Below are 21452 nucleotides of genomic sequence, written 5' to 3' on the forward strand. Positions count from 1 at the left end.
GAAAGAAAATAAATTGACATATATTTGAGATTCAAAAAATAAATAAATAAAATTTAAATTTTATATAAAAGAGTCCATCCTGTCTTCTAATTTATACGTAATGCTGTCAACATTCACTTCTATCAGTCCATATCATGACCTTCAGTCTCTTTTATGTTTGCATTTCTATCTGAGATCACCTTTTCCTTTTTCTGAAGAACTCTAATTAGTTTTTTTTACATACAGGTTGCTAATAACAAATTCCCTCGGTTTTATGTTTTGGAATAATTAATTTTTTTAATATCTTTATTTTCTATTCATTTATGTGGTGCTGAGGATCGAATCTAGGGCCCTGCACATGCTAGGTGAGTGCTCTACCGCTGAGCCACAGCCTCAGCCCCAAATTCACTATTTTTGAAGGATATTTTTTCTGATTAGAAATGCTGATTGGCGGTCATTTTCTTTCGGCACTTAAATACGTATTATTTTGTGGCGTGCTGGCTCCCGTTATATTGTTTGTTTTTTGAGAAGGTGTCTCTCTTCCATTTCTTTCAAAGTGCCAAGTCCTTTTCTCTTGCTTCTTTTAAATATTTTTCTTCGACTTTACAATTCTATTGTGACATATCCAGGAATGTTTTGAGCATATCTTGCTTGGTGTTTTCTTAAACCTCCTGAATCTTCAGGTAGATTTCTTCCTATCAGTTTTAGAATATTCTTGTCCACTATTTCTTTGGATGTTTCTTCTGCCGTCCTCCCTGCCTACCCTGGGACTCCGCAGTGCATCAGGCGAGGGTGCTGCGCAGTCTCTGGGCGATGTTCTGCGGTGTCCTGTTTTCCTGGTTTTCCCTGACCTTCGCCATGGCTCTCCCCTACTGAGCCCTCTTCAGGTTCATCGCCCTGCCTTCTGCTGGGTCCAATCACTATCAAGCCCATCTACCATGTCCTTATCTTCACATTAGGAATTTAGGCGATCTGTTTCTTCTTTATAGATTCGGATTCTCTAAATTCCCCATCCTCTTATCTGATTTCTCCCTTTCTTCTATTTTCTTTAATACAGCAATCCAACTGTGTTCAAGTCTGTGGATATCAACTCTAAAATCCAGATCATCTTCAGTCTGCATCAATTTTCTGGCTCTTCTTTTGATCACAATTATATTTTCTTGCCACTTCACATTTTTAGCAATTTGAGACTAGATAATTGACACTGTATTAATCAAGAAGTGACAGATGGGCTTCCTTCCACCAAGGGAACGCCCTTTCCTCTGTCAGGTGTGAGGGTCCATCACCACACTGAGTTCAGATATCAAGCCAGTTGAGGACCCAGTGACAGCTTCAGTCTATTAGCACTGCTGAGCCTGGAGGGTCGCTGCCCACACAGACCCCAGAGGCTGCAGGAAACCGAGCTCTGCCTGTCCCCATGTCGCTTCAAAGTCTGGCAGAGTCTCAGAGGGATGTCTGGGGTGTGTCACAGACACGCTTTTGTCTCCCAAGCCTCCCCTGCTGCTGGGGAGCTTTCTGCCCAGATTGCTGCCTCCCCAGAACCTGGCATGGACACTCAGCCCCTTGCAGCTGGGTTCCCTCCTTCAGAAGAGATTCTCTGCCTGGAAACCGAGCTTTGGACCATCACCGACACCTGCCTGGAATCATCAGATGTTTCCCAGGAAAAACAGGGCAAGGCAAGATGGCAGACCTTCTCTCTGGAAGAGTTCTCGGCTCTCCCAATTCTGGCTCATCCGACACTCGCTGTCACCATTCCATACCTTACAACACACTTTTGCAGCTTACTTTTTTCTACTGTTGCAGTTGGAGAATCGGCCTGCTGCAATCTGAGGCATCCTGTGGCAACCTCTCTGTCCCAAAGCAGGAGTCTGGCCCACATTTTTAAAGAGATGTGAAGACAGCCAGTCATGCCTGCACTCTTAGATCTCTTCCTTTATTCTATTCTTTCTTTCTTTCTTTTTTTCTTTTTTAAATCAGGGACTAAACCCAGGGCCGTCTGTATGCTAGGCAGCCAATCTACCACTAAGCTGCTGCCCCGTCACCTTATGGGTCTCTCCCCTCCCCACGCTGTCCCCACATCCCCAGCACCCACCCTGTCCCTCCTACAAGAACCCCATCTGCTGAGGCCCCGCCCCCTCCTTCCTGGCCTGTCCCTCACCTCCCCTCTTGTACCACTTCTCCTCTTCTAAATAGCTCCCCAGAGAGGGCAAGGCCTAAGCCTCTGTGTCAAGGCCCATCTTCTCCCCAGAGGATCAGGGAGGCAGTCAACAGCCACCATGAAGCACAAACCAGATGAAGCACCTCCCACCCCAAGCTCACCAACTCACCAAGGGCCACCCCCAAGGTCCCATGACCTCAAGACCCCATTCACACTAGGAAGCCCACGGCCCAAGAGGCCATATTCACTGTCTGGATCCTCCCAGGACATGGTTCTGTGCTCTCTGGGTCTCCAGAGAAACCTTCCCTGGCTGGCCATGCCTGGGACCATCCTGTGCTGGGCAGATTCTAGAGCCTTGGGATGTCCTGCCAGACCCAGAGAGGGGGCTGCAGGGAACAGGGCCACCAGCCTCACCACATCCAGGAGCAGGGCCCCTGGAGGGACAGCTGGGTGTCCAAGGCCACAGGCCAGGGAGGCCCTCAGAGGACTCACGGTCATGGCCTTCATACCACTGCTAGCCCTCACTGCTGGGCCCTGTCAGCTTGGGGAGGCCACTGGGCAGAGACCTCAGTCACACAATAGAACGTGTACAGTCTCAGAAGGGCTCCAACACAGCAGCACAAACCTTGAAGCCAACAACTAAAGGTCACAACCAACTTGTGAGCACCAGAGGGGAGCGTCAGGGTGTAGGAGAAGAGAGGGCCAGCCATGAGTGCCTGGTGCCTGCGAGGTGGGCAGTGTGAGGCTCCACACTTGAACCACTCAGCTAGAGATGCCCAGTGCGGACCAAGAGCAGGCTGGTTCTGGCCACCATGAGGCCACGCAGCACCCGGGAGACTGGGAGAGGCTGAGCACTGGGCTCAGCCCCTGCTCCTCCCGCTCTGCCTGCCCCCAAGTCCCACCTGATTTTCCGTAGCAATGAATGGAAGGGACGGAACAGCTCGGACATGTCCTCCACCTTGCGGTCCAGGTTCAGGGGTCCATCCGCATAGACCACGAGGCCACTGCAGTTGAGACACAAAGCCAGTGTGGTTAGCCCTGAGAGCCTGGTAAGCTGGGACCCCAGCCTAACACCCTGTGGCTGGCCCAACACTGGTCAGCACAGCCTGGGCTTGGGCCTGGGCCTGGGCCTGGGTCAGGTCCTAAACAAGTTTAGAAAAAGGCAATTAAAATGATTACCCAGACTTCATCATCTTTGAAGTTCATCAGCTTGTGTTCATGGGAGTAGTTATAAATTAATCAAAAGAACATACTTGTACACATCAGCATTGCAATCAGAGAAATTAGCATCAAGGTTTGCTGGTAAAACCTATCTCCTTGGAAACGGAAGAACTGGCGTTGTGTTTGAATTTGTCTTTGGAGGCTTATGAGAGGCAGCCCCAACCTGTCTGCCCCAAAAGCAAGTTGGAGAACTGAGGCCCCATGTGGTCCCCCCTCGCCACCACCTCCACCTGGGGAAGCTGTCCCCTGGCACAGTGCCCATGGCCCAACAGGCCCGCCCTGCCAGGACTGGGCTTTCTGCCCGTCACTTCCTGGCACTCTGCTGAGTGCCTGCTGAGGCCAGCCTTGCTCAGTGCCCCCTAGGCAGCCCCAATTCCATGGCGACACGTTTGCCCCCACAGCCCACCAGGCACTGTGCAGCCTTCCCAGCTCCAAGGGCCCCTCTGTCAGCATCACAGGGAGCTGCCACCATAGCTGCTGCCCCCCAGGGCTTGGGGACGCAGGCACCACATCCCTGCAGGCCACAGCCAGGTGCAGGCCTTTCCAAGGAGGAGCAGGGCAGTACCCAGAGCCAGGCCGGCAGGCATGGGCACACAGAAGGCCCACCAGCCCAGGCGAACCCGGGAGGGAATGTCTGGAGATGGATCAGGCCCAGGCCCCACCGGCCAGTCTGTCTGTCTGTCTGTCTGTCTTTCTTTTTAGCTTGCAGATGAAACTCACACAGCACACACTTGACCGGCTCCAGGTGCACGGTGGTGCCACTGATAAGCTCCCATGCTCTGGGCTCACCAGCTCAGGTCTCTTCAACACCCCAGAAGACGTCCTTCAGCACCCCACCATCCCCTGGCCTCGGGCAACCCTGGTCTACTCTCCACCTCTAGGGCATCACCTGTTCAGGACACTTCCTGCAATGGAATGACAGGCAGGTGACTGTGTAAGTCTGGCTGCCTTCAATCAGCACCACGCGTCAAGGTCCCTACGTGTGTCAGTGTTTCGTGGCCCTCACAACTGAGTCACCTCCGCTGTGCGCACCACATCTTTACCCATTCATCCCAGCGACCACTGGGTGGTTTCCTCCATAAATGACAGTGTGTGAGCGTGGTGTGCTACATTTCTCTTGGGGATGTGCCTAGCAGGGTAGTGTCACCACATGGGTCACGCAATTGTCTGTTCACAGAACCATCTGACTGTTCTCCACAGCGCCACACCATTTCACACTCCCGCGGGCAGCACACACGGATCCCTGCTCTTCCATATCTCCTTCTTTCAGTGTTCTGTATTGTGGCTGTCCCAGTGGGCAAAGTGGCATTAACTGAGGCTTTGATTGGCATTTCTTTAGACAGTGATGTTGACCATCTTTTCACATGCTTGTTGGCTATTTGCATATCTTCTTTGGAAAAATATCTATTTAAGTCTTTGCCCTATTTTGGTGGGGGGTACTGGGGATTTAATCCAGGGGTCATTTACCACTGAGCTACACCCCGGGGCCTTTTATTTTTTGAAAGAGGATCTCATTAAGTTTCTGAGGCTGGCCTCTAACTTGTGATCTTCCTGCCTCAGCCTCCTAAATAGCTAGGATTACAGTGCATGCAACGGTACCTGACTTTGCCCATTTTTTAATAGGACTGTTTGTCTCTGTGTTAAGTTGTAAAGGTCCCTTATATATTCTGGATACTAAATCTTTATCAGATACATGGTTTTAAAATATTTCCTCTTATCCTTTAGGTTTTCTTTTCACTTTCATGATAATATCCCTTGATACACAAAAGCTAATTTGAATGAAGTCCAATTTGCTTATTTTTCCTTTCACTATTGATGCTTTTGGTGTTAAATGAAACAATGCACTACCAAATGCATGAACATGAAGATTTACCTCCTGCATTATTCAGAGAGAGAGAAAGGGGGATAGGGAGGGACGAAGGTACACAGAGGGAGACAGATGGGGGGGTTGTATCTGGAATGTCCCCCAAAGCCTCATTTGTTCAGAGGTGGGGCTTTGAGGAAGCAAAGAAATCCTGAGGGTTCTGACCTCACTGGATTAACCCCCCGGGAGTGTGACTTTGTTGGAGGAAGTGGTACCTGGAGCTTTCCCTGGAAGGGTTATCTTCTCCCTGGCCCCTTCCAACATCCTTCTGCCCCTCCCTCCCCCTCCCTCCCCCTCCCTCCCCCCTCTGCCCCTTCCTCTCTCTCCCTCCCCCTCCCTCTCTCCTGCGAGCTTCCCTACACCTTCCCTCCACCGTGCCCTCTATCATCATGTTCTGGCTCACCTCAGGCCAAGACCAAGGCAGCCGACTGACTATGGACTGGATCCACTGAAACAATGAGCCAAGATAAAGTTTTCCTTTCCTAAGTTGTTGGTATCAGGTAATTTGGTCACAGAAATGAAGAGCAAAGACAGAGAGAGGGGCATTTAATTTAAGGATCTGGTTGACAAGGCCGGAGAGCCTGGCAAAATTTGCAGGGCAGGCCAGCAGGTAGGCTAGAGACTCGGAGAAGAGATGACACTGTCGCGAGTCCCAAGCCTTCTAAAGGAGAATGCTCTCTTACACAGGGGATTTCAGTCTATTTCCCTATGTCCTTCAACTTAAAGATGAGGACCACCACAGTGTGGAGGGCAATCTTCTGTACTCAAAGTTTACTAATTTAAATGTTAATCTCATCTTTAAAACGCCTTTACAACAACATCCAGATGGTATTTGGCCATCTAAGTGGGTACTGAAGGCTTGCCAAGTTGAGACATAAATCTAGCCACCACTGGGTCCAACTCTGTTATTTGCATGAGACCATCTGGTTGTCCCAGCAGGGGAATGTCCTTTCATAAGTGAATGGTCTTGGTGCCCAGGTCAACTGGCCACAGATGTCTGCATTTATTTCTAGACTCTCAGTTCTATTCCACTGGTTTTCAATCTATCCTAAAGCCAGCGCCTCACCTTGTTTTTCTGTTTTGATATTCTTACGCTCATTCAGGCCACTGAAGTCCATCTGAAGTTGAGGAACAGCTTTTGCATTTATGCAAACAGGGGAGGGGGTAGGATTTTGATAGGGATTGCATAAGAACTGTAGATCAATTTGAGGAGTATTGCCATCCCAACTAGACTGTCTTCCCATCCATGAACGTGGGCTATCTTTCCATTTAGTAGATCTTCCATTTTTTCACCAATGCCTTGTGATTTTCAGCATTTGTGTCTTTCACCTCCTTGGTTAAATTTATCCCAAGGTATTTTATTCTTTTGAATGTTTTGGAAGTCTCATATTTAAAAGAACACTTAATCATATACAATGTATTATTACTCAGCCTCAAAAAGGAAATTCTGACACGTTACAACATGGACAAACCTTAAGGCCACTATGCTGAATGAAATATGGCAGTCATAAAATGTGATTGCACTTATGGAGGACCCTAGAATAATCAAATCCATAGAGACATAGGCAGGATGGTGGTTATCAGAGACCAGGGAGAGAAGAATGAAAGTTAGTGTTTAGCGGAGACAGAGTGTCTGTGGAGAAGGGAGCAGGATGGTGGTGACTGGTGCACAAATGTAAATGTCCTCGATGACACTAAATTGTACACCCAGAAAGTTTTAAAATGATAGATCTCATGTTATTCTTATATTACCATAATAATGGAAGAAATTTAGTGCTTTGCATTCTGTTTCCACAAGCTTCATCTGTTAAGAAATTTTGAATATGTACAGTAAAGACGGTGGCGCTACATGATGGCAGGCTAGAGGGAGGCTGCATTTCCAGTCGCTCCATGGCTGGGGATCCAAGCAGGGGGAGTGCTGCTCTCAGTGAGGTGGGTGAAAGAGGGAATTCACTCAAATTCAATATCGGACAGTCAGTCTCTTAGAGACTCAGAAATTCGGTGCATTAAACAAAGAACAAGAAAGAGCACATTGGGTGCAGTGGTACATGTCTGTAATCCCAGAGGTTCAGGAGGCTGAGGCAGGAGGATCATGAGTTCAAAGCCAGCCTCAGCAAAAGAGAGACCCTGTCTCTAGATAAAATACAGAAAAGGGCTGGGGATGTGGCTCAGTGGTTAGTGCCCCTGAGTTCCATCCCCAGTACCCCACCCCCTCAAATAAGAAAGAGCACATTGGGGCCAAGCTGGTTGCAGCAGCAGCAAGGCTGGTTCACCAAGATGAGGGAAAACACGGAGAGAAGCACAATGGACAGATCTGGCACAGGAAAACCTACAGATCACACAGCAACCTGGACTCAGGGGATCCAGAGGTGGCACAGTAAACTGGTTTGCCACGCACCCTGTTTCCCAACCTGCTACAGAGAGTGGAGGCAGGAGCCTCCCTGCAGCTTGCTGCAGGAGCTGGGAGCGCATAGCCAACACTGCCCTGTTGTCCTGGCAAGCGCCTACAATGTGGCCTAGGGTGTACCTAGCAGAACACAAGTGACACGGCACAGAGAAGACTGTACCCAGGGAGTGCGAGTCAGAAAGGAGGAGAGTGCAGTTCACTTTCCCCTGGAGCCTGGGGGCTCACCTGACCAGCTGAAGAGGGCCAGGAAACCAGACCTGTTGACGGGACACACGCTCAGGGACTAAGCCTGGGAAGACTGTGTCTTGGGCAGTACCGTGTGGGACCTGAGAGGGGTGGCGCACCTGTCCCTCAAGGAGAACCCTCAGGAGCTCCTGAGATCCAGACTCCCAGCAGAGCCCGGCATCTGTGAAGGCCTAGGTGGGTTGGTCTGACCTCTCCAGAACAGACACCAGCCCAAAGGTCCCAAAGGCTGCTTAGTCCTGATCCCGATCACCAGAACTTCCCCCTTGGGACTCGCAGCAGCTGCACCCTGGGAGTGCGCTGATCTGGTCTCTAGACAAAACTCAACAGTGCCTCCCAGTCTGACCACCTCAGTGGAGAAAATTCTTTCATTTTTTAGGAGGAATCTTTTCCTGTGTGGGTGTGTGTGTTCTCGCTATGTTGATTAGTTTTTGATTATCTACATATGATCACAAATTATACATATATATATATATATACACACACACACATATATAAATTAGGTGTATTTATATTATATATATTTATATTATGTATATGTTATATATGTTTGTATTATATAAATATACATATAAATATATATATTTCTTTTTATCTTGTTTTTAGCATTTTTTAATGATGCTGTTTTCCCTTGTCTTTTGAAAGTTAAGGGGTTTTGTTTATTTTGGGGTTTTTTTGTTTCTTTGTTTTGTTTGTTTCTCATGTTCTTTCTTGCTCATTTACTTTTTTCTATTTTCTTCTTCATAAGCATCAATTACTACATCTTTTCTGCATTTTCTCTGTCACATTTGAATACTCTAAAGTTTCTTCTACCTTCCTATCACATTTTTATCTTAATGAAGTATATTCTTCCCATCTTTTAGAACTCTTTGGTTTATATAACTCCTTCCCCACCACTCATGCTGTGGCTTTTGTTAGTATTGCGGATTGTTGACACCTGCTGTCCACACACCATCTGGTTCAAGACTACCTAGTATTCTTGCTATTGGCAATTGCTGACCCAGCCATTCCTGTTTTGTGGTGGTTGGGGCTGCAGGTGTTCCACTGGGTATTTATTTTAATGTCGTATATTGTTTCTTCAGTTGTTGCTATTGTTTGTTTCCCCTCTCTGTGAGATTCTGGGAAGGTACAGGGATGTACAAGTTCACACAGAGAGACAGCTGGAAACTAAACTAGCCAACAGACAGTGCACCTTCTCCACACAAACCACACTCGGACTTCAGTAACACTTATATGAAGATAGAAAAGACAGGACCCCGGGCTGATGACCAGCCCTCGGGTCCCACACTTGGGCATCTATTTCTACAATGGAGAGATAGATAATTAACCCCAAACCTGTGAATACCACATCTACAAAGGGTCTCAATCTAGATAACTCTAGGACACTTGGGCAAGAAAAAGCTATACCCTAAAGAGGCCCACAAGTAAGAGTGGAGGAGAAATTCAGCCCAAAAGACACACAGACCCCCACACATGAATACAAGAAATATGGAAAAAAGGTAATATAATGCCTCCTAAAGCTAATAATTCATGAGCAACTGACTCCAAAGATATTGAAATGGATGAAATATCAAATATTTGTGGTGGCACAGGCCTGTAATCCCAGCAGCTTGGGAGGCTGAGACAGGAGGATCTCTAGTTCAAAACCAGCCTCAGCAACAGCAAGGTGCTAAGCAACTCAGTGAGACCCTGTCTCTAATAAAATACAAAATAGGGCTGGGGATGTGGCCCCTAAGTTCAATCCCTGCTACCAAAAAAAAAAAAACAGAATTCAAAAGACTCCTTAAAAATGATCAATGAGGAGCTGGGGTTGTGGTTCAGTGGTAGAGTGCTTGCCTCACATGTGTGAGGCACTGAGTTTGATTCTCTGCACCACATGAAAATAAATAAATAAAGATGTTGTGTTCATCACTAAAAAAATAGATATTTAAAAAAAATGATCAATGAATTTCAAGAGAACACAGAAAAACAACTAAATGATTTAAGGAAATCAGTACGAGATATGAATGAGAAATTCAATAAGGAGATAGTGATATTGAAAAAGAGCCAAACAGAAATATAGGAAATGAAAGAGGCAATAAATCAAATAAAATATTCAGTTGAAAAATCTCTCCAATAGAGCAGACCATGCTGAAGACAGAATCTCAGAGCTGGAAGACAAAGTGGCTGGCCTTGAACCAGAAAATAAGTAACCAACCAGAAAATACAAGAACTTTCTGACAACATTAAGAAACCGCATTTTGGGGCTGGGATTGTGGCTCAGCGGTAGAGCGCTCACCTAGCACGGGCGGGACCAGGGTTTGATCCTCAGTACCACCTAAAAATAAAGGCATTGTATTGTGTCCATCTATACCTAAAAAATATTTATTAAAAAAAAACGCATTTAAGGATCACTGGAATTGAAGAGGGTTGTAAGATGCAGGCTAATGGCAAAGATAATCTCTTCTGGGAAATAATATTGGAAAATTTCCAAACCCTGAGAATGAGATGGACATTCAGATACAGGAGGCATTTGGAGCCCCAAATAAATAAGATAAAAAAAAATTCTCGGGCCTGGGGATGTGGCTCAAGCGGTAGCGTGCTCTCCTGGCATGCGTGCAACCCGGGTTCGATCCTCAGCACCACATAAAAACAAAGATGTTGTGTCCGCCAAATACTGAAAAATAAATATTCAAATTCTCTCTCTCCCTCTCTCTTAAAAATAAAAAAAAGCTTTAAAAAAATTCTCCATGACACATTATAATTAAAATACCTGACATACAAAATAAAGATAGAATTTTAAAAGTCCCAAAAGAAAAAATATTAGGTCACACTTAGAGGCAAGCCAATCAGAATTACTTCCAATTCTTAGCACAAAACTTGGCTTTTAGCCAAGAGGGTTTGGAATCATGTGTTCTAAACCCTTAAAGAAAAGAACTGTCAACCAAAATTGCTATATCCAGGAAACTATCCTTCAGGACTATAGGAAAAATAAAAACCTTCCAAGTTAATGAGAAACTGAAAGAATTCATGACTACTAAGCTGGCATGAAGTCGTGGAAAATGTTAAAGCCAAACCCCATTGCTCACAAAGGGACAAATCTCATTTGAAGCATAGCTAAGCAAATAAAAAACATGATCAAATTAAATATTAGAAATAAGTTTAAATGGCAAGAAGTAATAAACCTCTCTTATAATGACACTGAATGTGCATGGTCTCAACTCTCCAATTAAAAGACATAGGCTAGAAGAATGGATTTAAAAACAAGACCAAACTATATTTTGTTTGCAAGAGACTCATCTCACAAGCAAAGAAAGCCACAGGCTGAAAGTGAAAGAATAGAAATTGATATACCATGCAAATGGAGCCCCCAAAAAAGCAGGAGTAGCTACTCTCACAGCAGACATCATCAATCAGATGAGACCAAAAAAAAAGTTACTTTATATTGGTAAAAGGAACAATCCAACAAGAATATATAACAATTGTAAATATCTGTGCTGCAAATATTAGTACACCTAATTATATAAAACAGACACTACTCAAATTAAATACTCAGATAGACCCCAGAACCATAATACTAGGTGATTTCAACACACATCTTTTACCAACAGACAGATCATCCAGACATAAACTCAGTAAAGACTCTTCAGATCTAAAAAATATTATAAATCAAATGGACTTAACAGATGTTTATAGAATATTTCACACAACAACATCCAAACCTTCTCAGCTGCTCATGGAACCTTCTATAAATAGACCAAATTTTAGGCCACAAAGCAACTGTTAGCAAAAATTGACATAATTCCTTGAATCTTATCTGATCATAATTTAAATTAGAGATAAACACCCCAAAACAAACAAAAAACCCCTACAGAAACTATGTAAACATGTGGAGATTGAATAATATACTTATGAATGATGAAAGCGTGAAAGAAGAAATCAGGGGACACATTAAAGATTCTTAAGACTCAAAAGAATAGTGACACAACATACCAGAACTCTGGGACACCTCGAAGGCAGTTCTAAAGGAAGTCATGGTGGGAGTGCCTGAATGAGAACATCAGAAAGATCCCAAATGAACAGCCAAGTGGTGCATCTCAAGGCTCTTGAAAAACAACAAACCAATTCTAAAACTAGGAGAATGAAGGAAATAATTAATATTAGAGCTGAAATCAGTGAAATTGAGAATTTTTAAAAAACAATACAAAGGATTAATGAAACAAAGAGCTGATTCTTTGAAAAGATAAACAAAATTGATAGGCCCTTAGCTATAATAACCAAAATAAAAATAAAGAATACCCAAATTAATAAAATCAGAGATAAAAAAGGAGAAATTACCACAGACGTCACAGAAATTCAGAGGATCATTAGTGACTATTTTGAAAACTTAGGCCCCAATAAATTGGGACACATTTATAGACACATATGACTTGCCAAAATTGAATTGAGAGGATACCGAAAGCCTGAACAGATCAATAACTTACAAGGAGATAGAAATAGTAATAAAAGGGCTTCCAAAAAAGAAAAGCCCAGGATCAGATGGATTCTCAGCTTAATTCTATCAGACCTTTAAAGAATTAATGCCAATACTCCTCAAATATTCCACACAATATAAAAGAATGGAACACTTCCAAAGTCATTCTATGAATCTAATATCACCTTAAACCAAAACCAGATACGGATGCATCAAGGAAAGAAAACTACAGACCAATATCCCTGATGAACTCAGATGCAAAAATCCTTAATAAACTTAGCAAATCATATTCAACAACATATTTAGAAGATTATATACCATGACCAAGTTGGCTATATCCCAGGGATGCAAGGATGGTTTAACATGCCAATCAATAAATGTGATTCACCACATAAATAGAAATAAGGACAAAAGTTCTTTATTTTTCAATAGGTGCAGAGGAAGTCTTTGACAAAATTCAGCACCCATACATAATTAAAAGAAAAAGAACTGAAGAAACTAGGGACAGAAGGAACCTACCTCAACATCATAAAGTCTATATATGACAAACCCAAGATGACATCATAGTGAATAGGGAAAAACTGAAACTATTCCCTTTAAAATCTGGAACAAGGCAAGGATACTTCCTCTCACCACTCCTATTCAACACAGTATTAGAAATTCTAGGGGCTGGGCTGGGGCTCAGCAGTAGAGCGCTTGCCCAGCACGTGTGAGGTGCTGGATTCAATCCTCAGCACCATATATAAATAAATAAAATCAAGGTATTGTGTTCAACTACAACTAAAAAGTATTTTTAAAAAAGAAATTCTAGCCAATGCAATTAAGTAAGAGAAGGAAATAAAAGGAATAAAAAAATTAGAAAAAAATAAATCAAATTACCACTGTTGCAGCCACGCAGAGATGGGTGTAACCTGCCAAGCCCCAAACAACCTTTTTCCCCATTTTCATCCTGTTTCTTAAAGAAGCTCCTCACTGATTCCCTTTGATGTGTCTCACTATAAATAAAGCATTTGTGGCCTTTTCCCTTTGTTAGGATCAGACCCCTCAGGTCTCTTACACCAGTCAAGCCCCGGCTTTGAGCATATACTTCTCGTCTTTTGTGTTTATATCTTTTTCTTAATATTTACTTTTTAGTTGTAGATGGACACAATACTTTTATTTATTTTTATGTGGTGCTGAGGAGCGAACCCAGGGCCTCGCGCTTGCTAGGCAAGAGTGCCACCCCTGAGCCACAACGCCAGCCCATGTTTATTTCTTAAAATTACTTTTCTAGCCTTTATTTCCAGCAGGCCCACACCTCCGACAGTTACCTACTCCCTCCCAATGCAGGCCGCGGCCAAGATAGCAGCACAATTCACAGCAGCCAAACTGTGGAAGCAGCCTAGGTGCCCATCAATGGGTGAATGAATATGGAAAATGTGTTTTACATACACAATGGAGTTTTGTTCAGCCACTAAGAAAAATCAAACTGTGTCATTTGTAGGTAAATGGATGGAACTTGAGACCATTATGTTAAGTGAAATAAGCCAGACTCAGAAGGTCAGAATGGTATGTTTTCTCTCTTCTGTGGAGCTAGAGAGGAAAAGGAAAAGAAAGGTGGGGATTTCATGAAAACTGGAGTGGGATCAGGAGAGCAGAGGAAAGGGAGGAGGTGAGGGAAAGAGGAAACACTGGGGAATGATATTGGCCAAATCATGTTATTACACAGTTGCATGTTCGAATATGTAACACTACATCCCACTGTTACCTACAATCATAATGCAACAGTTTAAAAAATGGAAAGAAAGAAATTTTGTACAGTAGACACACAGCAACTTTCTGTATTAATATGCTGGAGATGTTTTTGCACAATATTCAGGATTTTTCCCTAACATCATTTCAATGACTAGAGTATAATGTTTAATCAATCCATTAATTCTGAATATCCAGTCCTTCAACAGGATAATCTTTATTGGTGCCCTGTCAGATCAATGTCCAAAGTTCTACAAAAGCCCACTGTGCTTCCATAGGCCATCTGGACTCTGTGCCCATTGCCCCAGCAGTGGGCACAGGGGTGAGTGAAGGTGGGGAACCTCCCACCCTGGGCTCCAGCCTCCTGCACCTGCATCCGCTGCCTGAGGCACCAGCACCTGCTCTTCCTCTGCATGCACCCCGACTCTCCTGTGGATCCCCTCTGTTCCTTTCCAGGTCCTTTCTCCAGCTTGAGGCCCCAGGGGACTTCATGATGGTGTCTCCAGGAGGGGACCGTCCAGGACAAAGTTCCTGCCCACAGCAGTCTGGCCCCTGCTCTGTTCCCAGGATGAGGGCTCTTGGCTGGGTTGTTGACCACTCACAGGAGGACAGATCACGAGGCTGGTCAGAGAGAAGTGGCCAGTGTCCTGCAGCCGCTTGTGCTTGGGCACTGGCAGCAATGGGGAGTATGATAAAGAGCTGGACACATGTGGGCAGCAAATTCCAGTTTGGAACCCAGAAACACAGTGTACTTGGGGGAGCTTTTGAAACCTGGTGTTTATTTTAAAACTAGTGTGCTACCTAGGAGAGGCCTTGGGGGCCTCCATGAGTTTGAACCAGTGCCTTGCACATGCTAAGCAAGTGTCCGGATGCTGAGCTACGTCCGCAGCCCTCCCTCTGCCCTGCTTGGTCAGGTGCGCAGCCTACAGAGCAGGGAGGTCAGTGCAGTCACCTCAGACATGCCAGCCCAGGACGGCAGCTGGCCTGGCTGGCTCTGCAGCTTTCCTAGGACCCCTTGGACCCTTGGACCCCTTGAACCCTTGGACCCCATCCCGGTGCGCTGTGCTGGCTGGCACTGAGCACTGCATGATTCCAAAGCTCTTGCAAGGGTGTTTTAAACAGGGAGACTCGTGGTGCTTCCTGAAGGCAGTGCCTGTGGGAGGCCATCCTTGCACATGATTCAAGTTACCTCCCTGGCTGGGCGAGAGGTGCTTAGACACATCTTTGTGTCCAGAGCTTTCCCCACCCTTCTCGGGTCCGAGGGCTTGTCCATGTGGAGGCATGTCTGGCCACTACTCCGAAGACCCAATCATCGCACCTGAGTTTGGGACACTGCCCCCTTAATCTTCATTGGATGGGATTTTCCCCAGAATTTTTTGTTCCCCAATAAAAGTCCACTCCCTGGCGTGTTCTCCCTCTCTCGCTAGCCTCTTCAGTAAACCTCGCTACTATAATAGGTGGCTGGAGGCTGGAGCTAGGAGAAGCCGTCCTAGAGCTAGTTTAAAGGTATTTAGAGCTTGTCTCTTTAATTCAAACTCCCTGAGGATTTCTCACGTAGCCAAACCTTCATTTATGAAGCCTGTGCTGGCCGGGGGCTAAAAGCGCCCAGCCTCAGAGCTGCAGTGTCAAAAGACTCACAGACCCGTCCCTGCTGGCAGGGTAAAGGCTCTGACTCCAAGGTGCTGGCTGTACACCATTTCACCAAAATGAATCTGCAAGAGAGAGCAGCTAGCCCAGAGAGAATACCACGCAACAGGATCTGGAGGCCTGCGGGCTCTGCACAGCAGGGCAGGACTGCGTCTCCCCTGGAGGGCACCTCCCTCCAAGCCACCCGGCACTGACCTCTGGGGACCTCTGACAGGCCCTCCAGCTTGACGTCCCTGGGTGAAGGGAAATTCCCAGCTCTTCCTAGGAAGGGGACTCTACAGTGCTGTCCTCGGTATGATGTGCCCCGGCCCTGCCTCCCAGGTTCACTAACTCGGTGAACAGAGAGAACTTCATGAGGGAAGAGGGAGGACAGCAAGAGGAAGGGGCAGGGGCACTGAGAGCCGTAGAGGGTTCGGCCACAGCAGCTAGGGCTAGACCATGCTCAGTGACCACCCTGGAGACCTCCCTGAAGGGGCGGCTGAGGAGGCAGGTGGGCAAACGGCCTGACCAGGGGCTCCAGACTCATGCCCAGCGCCCTGGCTGCTCATCCCAGTTCCTGCTGCTGCAGCCTCGACTTGTCCCTGTGGGGAAGGAAGCATCTCTGTCCCTGCAGGCCTAAGATCCTGTCCTGTGCACCCTCCCCACGCTCCCACTCTGCACCCCTCTTCCCCGAGGGAGCTCTGTGTGTCCTCTGCCCTGCTGCGTGTGCCTGCGCTCGAGGATGCCCTGGGGCCCTCCATGGGGCCTCTCCTCAGCCGAGCCAGAGCTGTCCTGGCCTCTGTGCCCACTGCCCCCGCCCTGACCACATTACTGATGTCCATATTTCCAATGGACACCTTTCCCCAGGACTCCCCACCCCCTGCTCTGTGCCCAGCTCTGCACCAGCTGCCAACAGGGCCACTTTGCTGGCTGCGAGCCGAACAGGTCTCCATGGCACATCTGTCCCTCCTCCTCTTCCTGGCACAGGGAAGGGGTGTCACTGCACAAGTCCAGGTGTGGGTGAGCAGTGGTGCAGGAAGCTCCAGAACTCCTGGGCTCTACTCCTGGCCCCAGGATCTCCGAAGGGCTGAGAAGTAACCAGGCATGTCCTGCCCAGAGTCCCAGGCGCTGCCTGGGCGTCCTTGAGCCCCCACAAGGCTCCAAAGGCTGACCATGAGTTCCTTGCTCTCCCAATATGCACCCTGGCCAGTGGGAAGGCTCCCCACCAGGTATCCCCATCAGCATGCCCAGCTGGTCCAGTGCACAGACTACTACAACAACCAATCACACCCCCGTGGGGCCCATGGGCCTTGCACTCCGTCGCTGCAAAGCCAGCCTCCGCAGGGTCACTGTGCCCCAAGGGCAGCCCAAGTGGCCCTGGGTATTGTGCTGTGTCTGCCTCCCCTGAGCTGTGAGCACCTGCGCTGTCCACTTCACCTCTGCAATGTAGGGTGACAGGGCTGGTCGTCTTGCACTGCTTAGGCCGGGTGCTGTCTCCCTCACCAGCGAGGTGAGAGGTGCTCAGGACACTGGGCTCCTCAGCTGCTGAGGAAACAGCAGGCAAGCCCAGGGACAGCTCTGGGCAGCTGAGCAGCCACTCTGAGCAGCATAGGGACCGTTACCAACACCCAGAGGGCCTGGCACCGTGGGACTTGATGGTCAGCCAGGCAGGGGACACTCACCACACGATGGCCAGCCGAGGGATGGTGAACATGAGGGCCGGCTCATAGTCGTCGATCATGTCCTGGGTCAGGTACCCAAAGTCCAGGGCCCTGGCCAAGGGAAAAAGGGAGTGAGTGAGGCATCCATGAGGGGGGCAGCGGGCCTGACCCTGGCCTGTGTCCTCCATCAGCAGAAGGGCCGGAGGCTGACCTGTGCCACCCAAACCCTCACACGTGCAAAAAGGCTGGCGCTAGAGGAAAAGGCCAGGGAGAGGCGGGCTCTGCTGAGCCTCATCTGCCATCTGTCCACTCCCACCACTGCTCCAGGAGGGGTGAAGAGAGCAGGAGTGGCCACCCAGCAGCAGCGGCCACCCAGCAGCAGCCTCTGACTCCAGCAGAACAGGGCACGGTCATCCAGACAAAGGCACCATCCACCAGGAACTCAAAACAGCTCGCACCAAGGATAAGCCTGGGACGAAGACAGGCCAAACCTGAACGTCCCCGAAGCAAGTCACTTGGAAAACTATGGGAGGTGAGATCTTGGCCCTGGAGTCCATTCAGAAAATGGGACCCTGCGTTACTGAACGAGGCCCTGATTCACCCCCAAAGCCGTGTTCGGCAGGCCGAAGCCCACAAGAGGAGGCAAGCAGGGAGGGAGGGAGGCTGGATGTCAGCCCTGTGCCCAGCCTTCCCGCATCCATCCCGTCGCACCGCCTCACTTGCAACACCTGTCCTCTGGGCCCAGAGAAAAGGGGGCATGGGGCCAGCCACAGGTGGGAGGGCAGGCCTCTGCCCACCAGCAACAAGCAGCCCGTGGTGGGAGGGTGGCAGGTGAGGGGATCTCCCAACTAGGCACGACCCCCAGGGCTGCCCTCCGCCTGGGCCTGGAGCAGGGCAGCGGGGCGCCTGTCCTACCTCTCCACTGTCTCGCAGAACAGCACGATGACCTCCTGCTGCACGTAGTACTCCCTGGGGGACTTCACGGGCACCATGGCCGACACGTAGCTGCGGACACAGCAGAGCACGTCAGGGACCCTAGGCCGCCTGGCCTCCTGAGTGGGCCTTCAGTTAAACCCCCAACTCCCGAGGTGACCCCGTCATCAGCCTCCCCTACCCAGGCCCCGACTTTACGGTGCCGCTTAAACCCCAGCTCCCACCAAGGTAGGCCTCCTCCAGGCCTCCTCAGCCCCGTGGCCCTGCCCCGTGTGAGGGGCATCACCGCCACTCGATGACTAGCCCTCACTACTGCCCACCCCAGCTGCCTGGGTGGGTCAGGCCATGTGGACCTCCACAGCCTGGAGCTGGCCTGGCCAGGCACAGGGCTCACAGGACGGCTGCAGGGGGCTGGCAGGCTGTGGCGGAGAGTCAGTCATTCTCCCAAGGGAACATTCTCTTCCCTTCCCAACCACCGACTCCAGGGAAGACAAAAGAAAACAAACCCAAACCCAAACCTCCTAGGGCGGGCCCCGTCACCGCCCAGCTGTGCATCACAAGACGCACGACCTTTGCCACCTGGGATGCGGATTTTTGTGTCTGACCTTTTCTGGCCTACCACAAGCACCACCGGGTCTGTGCACACTGTGCAATGTGCCTGGTGCCTTGGGCCTCTCCCAAGTCCTCTCCCCTGGAGGCCCACGGTGGCTGACCCCCCAGACCCCACCTGTGCCATTTCTGCTTACATCCCCCCTCTGGAAAGCCTCGTCCCCCGACAGAGCCCCAAGTTAACCACATCACCAGTTGGCACCAGACTCCCCAGCCATTCCTCCCTACATGGAACTTTCTTGCTGGAGATATCAGGATGCACCCCAAAAAGTTGGCCCCCACTAGGACGCATAGGGCCAGGGCGTGACTCCCCATGCCCTGGGTCCCCAGGGTCACCTCAGCTCAAACTCGGCAAACAGGATGTCGAAGTGCCTCAACGCTTCCCGCATCTTCTCTGTGTAGGTGCTGAGGTCACGCAGCGCCTGGTCACGGAGGGTGCCCCGAACATCCTCTAGGCTGCGGGTCAGCTCCTTGGCCAGCGGTCGCATAGCCATGCTCTCGAGCTCGCGGTTCATGATGATGGAACCAGCAGCCAGGCACTGAGGACAAGAGAACACACTCAGGAATGGCCCTGTCCCCAGGAACCAAGTGTGTGCCCGGAGGCATTTGGCCCACCTTCTCCCCCTGGGCCAGCACCTGGCACTTGCCCTGCCCCTCTGCAGAGGTCCCTGTCAAGTACTGCAACATGGCAGCAGTAACAAATGTCCCTGACTGGGACCAGCATGGTCCCCCCCCGGACCTAAAGGGCAAGCCGAGAGGGGAGGGCCAACAGAGCCAGATCAGGGGGACCTGGTGATGTGACTCCTGTCCCCTCCTGGTCCAGCCAAGGGATGACTGCCCAGAGAACATGCTCAGTTCTGTGCCCAGGCATGCCTCGCAGGGCTGAGCTGGGCTCCCTGTGCACACAGTCTCCTGGAAGTGACAGGGAGCTCATGGAAACAAGCTCAAGGCCCAGAAAAACCTGACCCGAGAGGAGACCTTGGCTCCTGGCTGGCAACAGTCCCTCTGCCCACTACCCACATCTGCCCAGGCTCTCAGTCACACAAAGTTCTGCCAACTGTTCTCAGGCCAGTGGGGAGGCAGCCGCCCCCAGGAGGGCCCCTTGCAATGTGGATGCTCACCACAGGCCAGGCACTGTCCAGCAAAAAGCAGAACCAATCCACCAGCCAGTCCTCTCCCACAACAACCATTCAGGACAAGAATCAGGCTCCCAGGTCAGCCCTGCGGGTGGAGCCTGTGGGCACCAGCTCCTCTCTCCCACCTCCTCTCGCATCTCCTCACAGCTGCCCGCTGCCCCAGGGCCCACACCACAGGACAAACACTGAGGCTGAGAGAGGGCAGCCTGCCGGGGCACCCACACCCAACCAGAACCTCGGGAGGATGCGCCAGCCAGAGAGGTCAGAGGAATGGGGTGGGGAAGGGTGGGAGGCGGAGGGGAGGATGGGGCTCACGGGTGGGGCGGATCCAGAGGTACATGGAGAGGGGGCTCGGAGGACAGGGGCAGCACAGAGGACAGTGAAGCCCCTCTATCTCCAGAGCACAGTCAAGGGCAGGAGTCGGGATGTCCACACAGTAGGGATACGGGAAGCCCCAAAGCTGGGGGCGTGGGAAGGGCATCTTCCCCTCAGGGCCTCAGCTTCCTCACCAGGAGGTGAAGATGAACTCTTAAGGGCTATTGGAAGAAGTGGAAGGTTGAGGCGCCCAGGATCCCCATCTCAGCTGTCACCATAGCTAGGGGAAGAGGAGGACTACCTTCTTGATATTGATAAAAATCCACTTTCAGGGGGCTAGGGTTGTGGCTCAGAGAAAAAGTGCTCGCCTAGCATGCGTGAGGCACTGAGTTCAATCCCCAGCACCACATAAAAATTAAATAAAGGTACGGTGTCCACCTACAACTAAAGAATAAAAGTTAAAATTTTTTTTAAAAAACCACTTTCAGGTCCTGGATGTCGGGGCCTGAGGATCTCATTAAAGCCACACTGGGAACTTCACTGCGTGTGCAGTCTTGAGGCAGAGGTCTGTGGCTGTCCCAGCCCCTCCGAGGGCCATGCGTCCTAACAGGCTCCGACCACACCATCTGCAAACCTGGGCAGGCGGGCCTAGGAGGAGACACCACACCTGCACTTGCAGGTGCCCAGGGGCAGGTCACAGGGAAATGACTGCATAAGGAGGTTCAACACTAGGACCTTGGAACCCAGGTGGCGCAGCTACCTCAGCCCCGAACCACAGCTGGCCAGCCAGGTTGTCATGCCGGATCTCCTCGGGGAACTTGACACAGAAATCCCGAGGGGCGCGGTCCTGGGGGATGCACTCGTCCATGATCTGGTTAATGATGTTTAACACGTTATCCTGAAATAGAAGAGGAGAAAGTGTGTGACTGCCACATCCAGCTGGGCTGTGTTACCCTGGAAAGCACATAGGCCACTGCTGGTTAGGGCTGTGACAGCAACTGAGAAACCCCCACGTAGCTGACAGCATTGCAACGTCCACACCACCCCAGGCCTGCTCCCGGGCAGGGTGACCCCAGGTGTCTCCAGGGCTCCCCGCTGGCAGGCTGCTCTCTGATC

The 21452-nt window shown here is 49.4% G+C and overlaps 1 protein-coding gene across 3 annotated transcripts in view; it reads right to left on the reverse strand.

The window, feature by feature from the left end:
* Positions 1-21219, reverse strand: part of Zfyve28 (zinc finger FYVE-type containing 28) — a 61861-nt gene extending 40642 nt beyond the window's left edge. For 2 of the 3 annotated variants that reach the window (XM_076863958.1, XM_076863956.1), the window contains exons 1-5: positions 21097-21219; positions 19222-19424; positions 18259-18348; positions 17365-17454; positions 3040-3141 (exon numbers count right to left, since the gene is read on the reverse strand). In XM_076863958.1, coding sequence (XP_076720073.1) covers positions 3040-3141; positions 17365-17454; positions 18259-18348; positions 19222-19424; positions 21097-21204 — 593 coding nt within the window. In that variant the 5' untranslated portion in view covers positions 21205-21219. The remainder of the gene's footprint in view (positions 1-3039; positions 3142-17364; positions 17455-18258; positions 18349-19221; positions 19425-21096) is intronic. The other variant, XM_076863959.1, reaches the window with a different exon arrangement.
* Between the last annotated feature and the right edge of the window lie 233 nt (positions 21220-21452).

This window comes from Callospermophilus lateralis, chromosome 8, assembly GCF_048772815.1.
Source record: "Callospermophilus lateralis isolate mCalLat2 chromosome 8, mCalLat2.hap1, whole genome shotgun sequence".
Classification (NCBI taxonomy): domain Eukaryota; kingdom Metazoa; phylum Chordata; class Mammalia; order Rodentia; family Sciuridae; genus Callospermophilus; species Callospermophilus lateralis.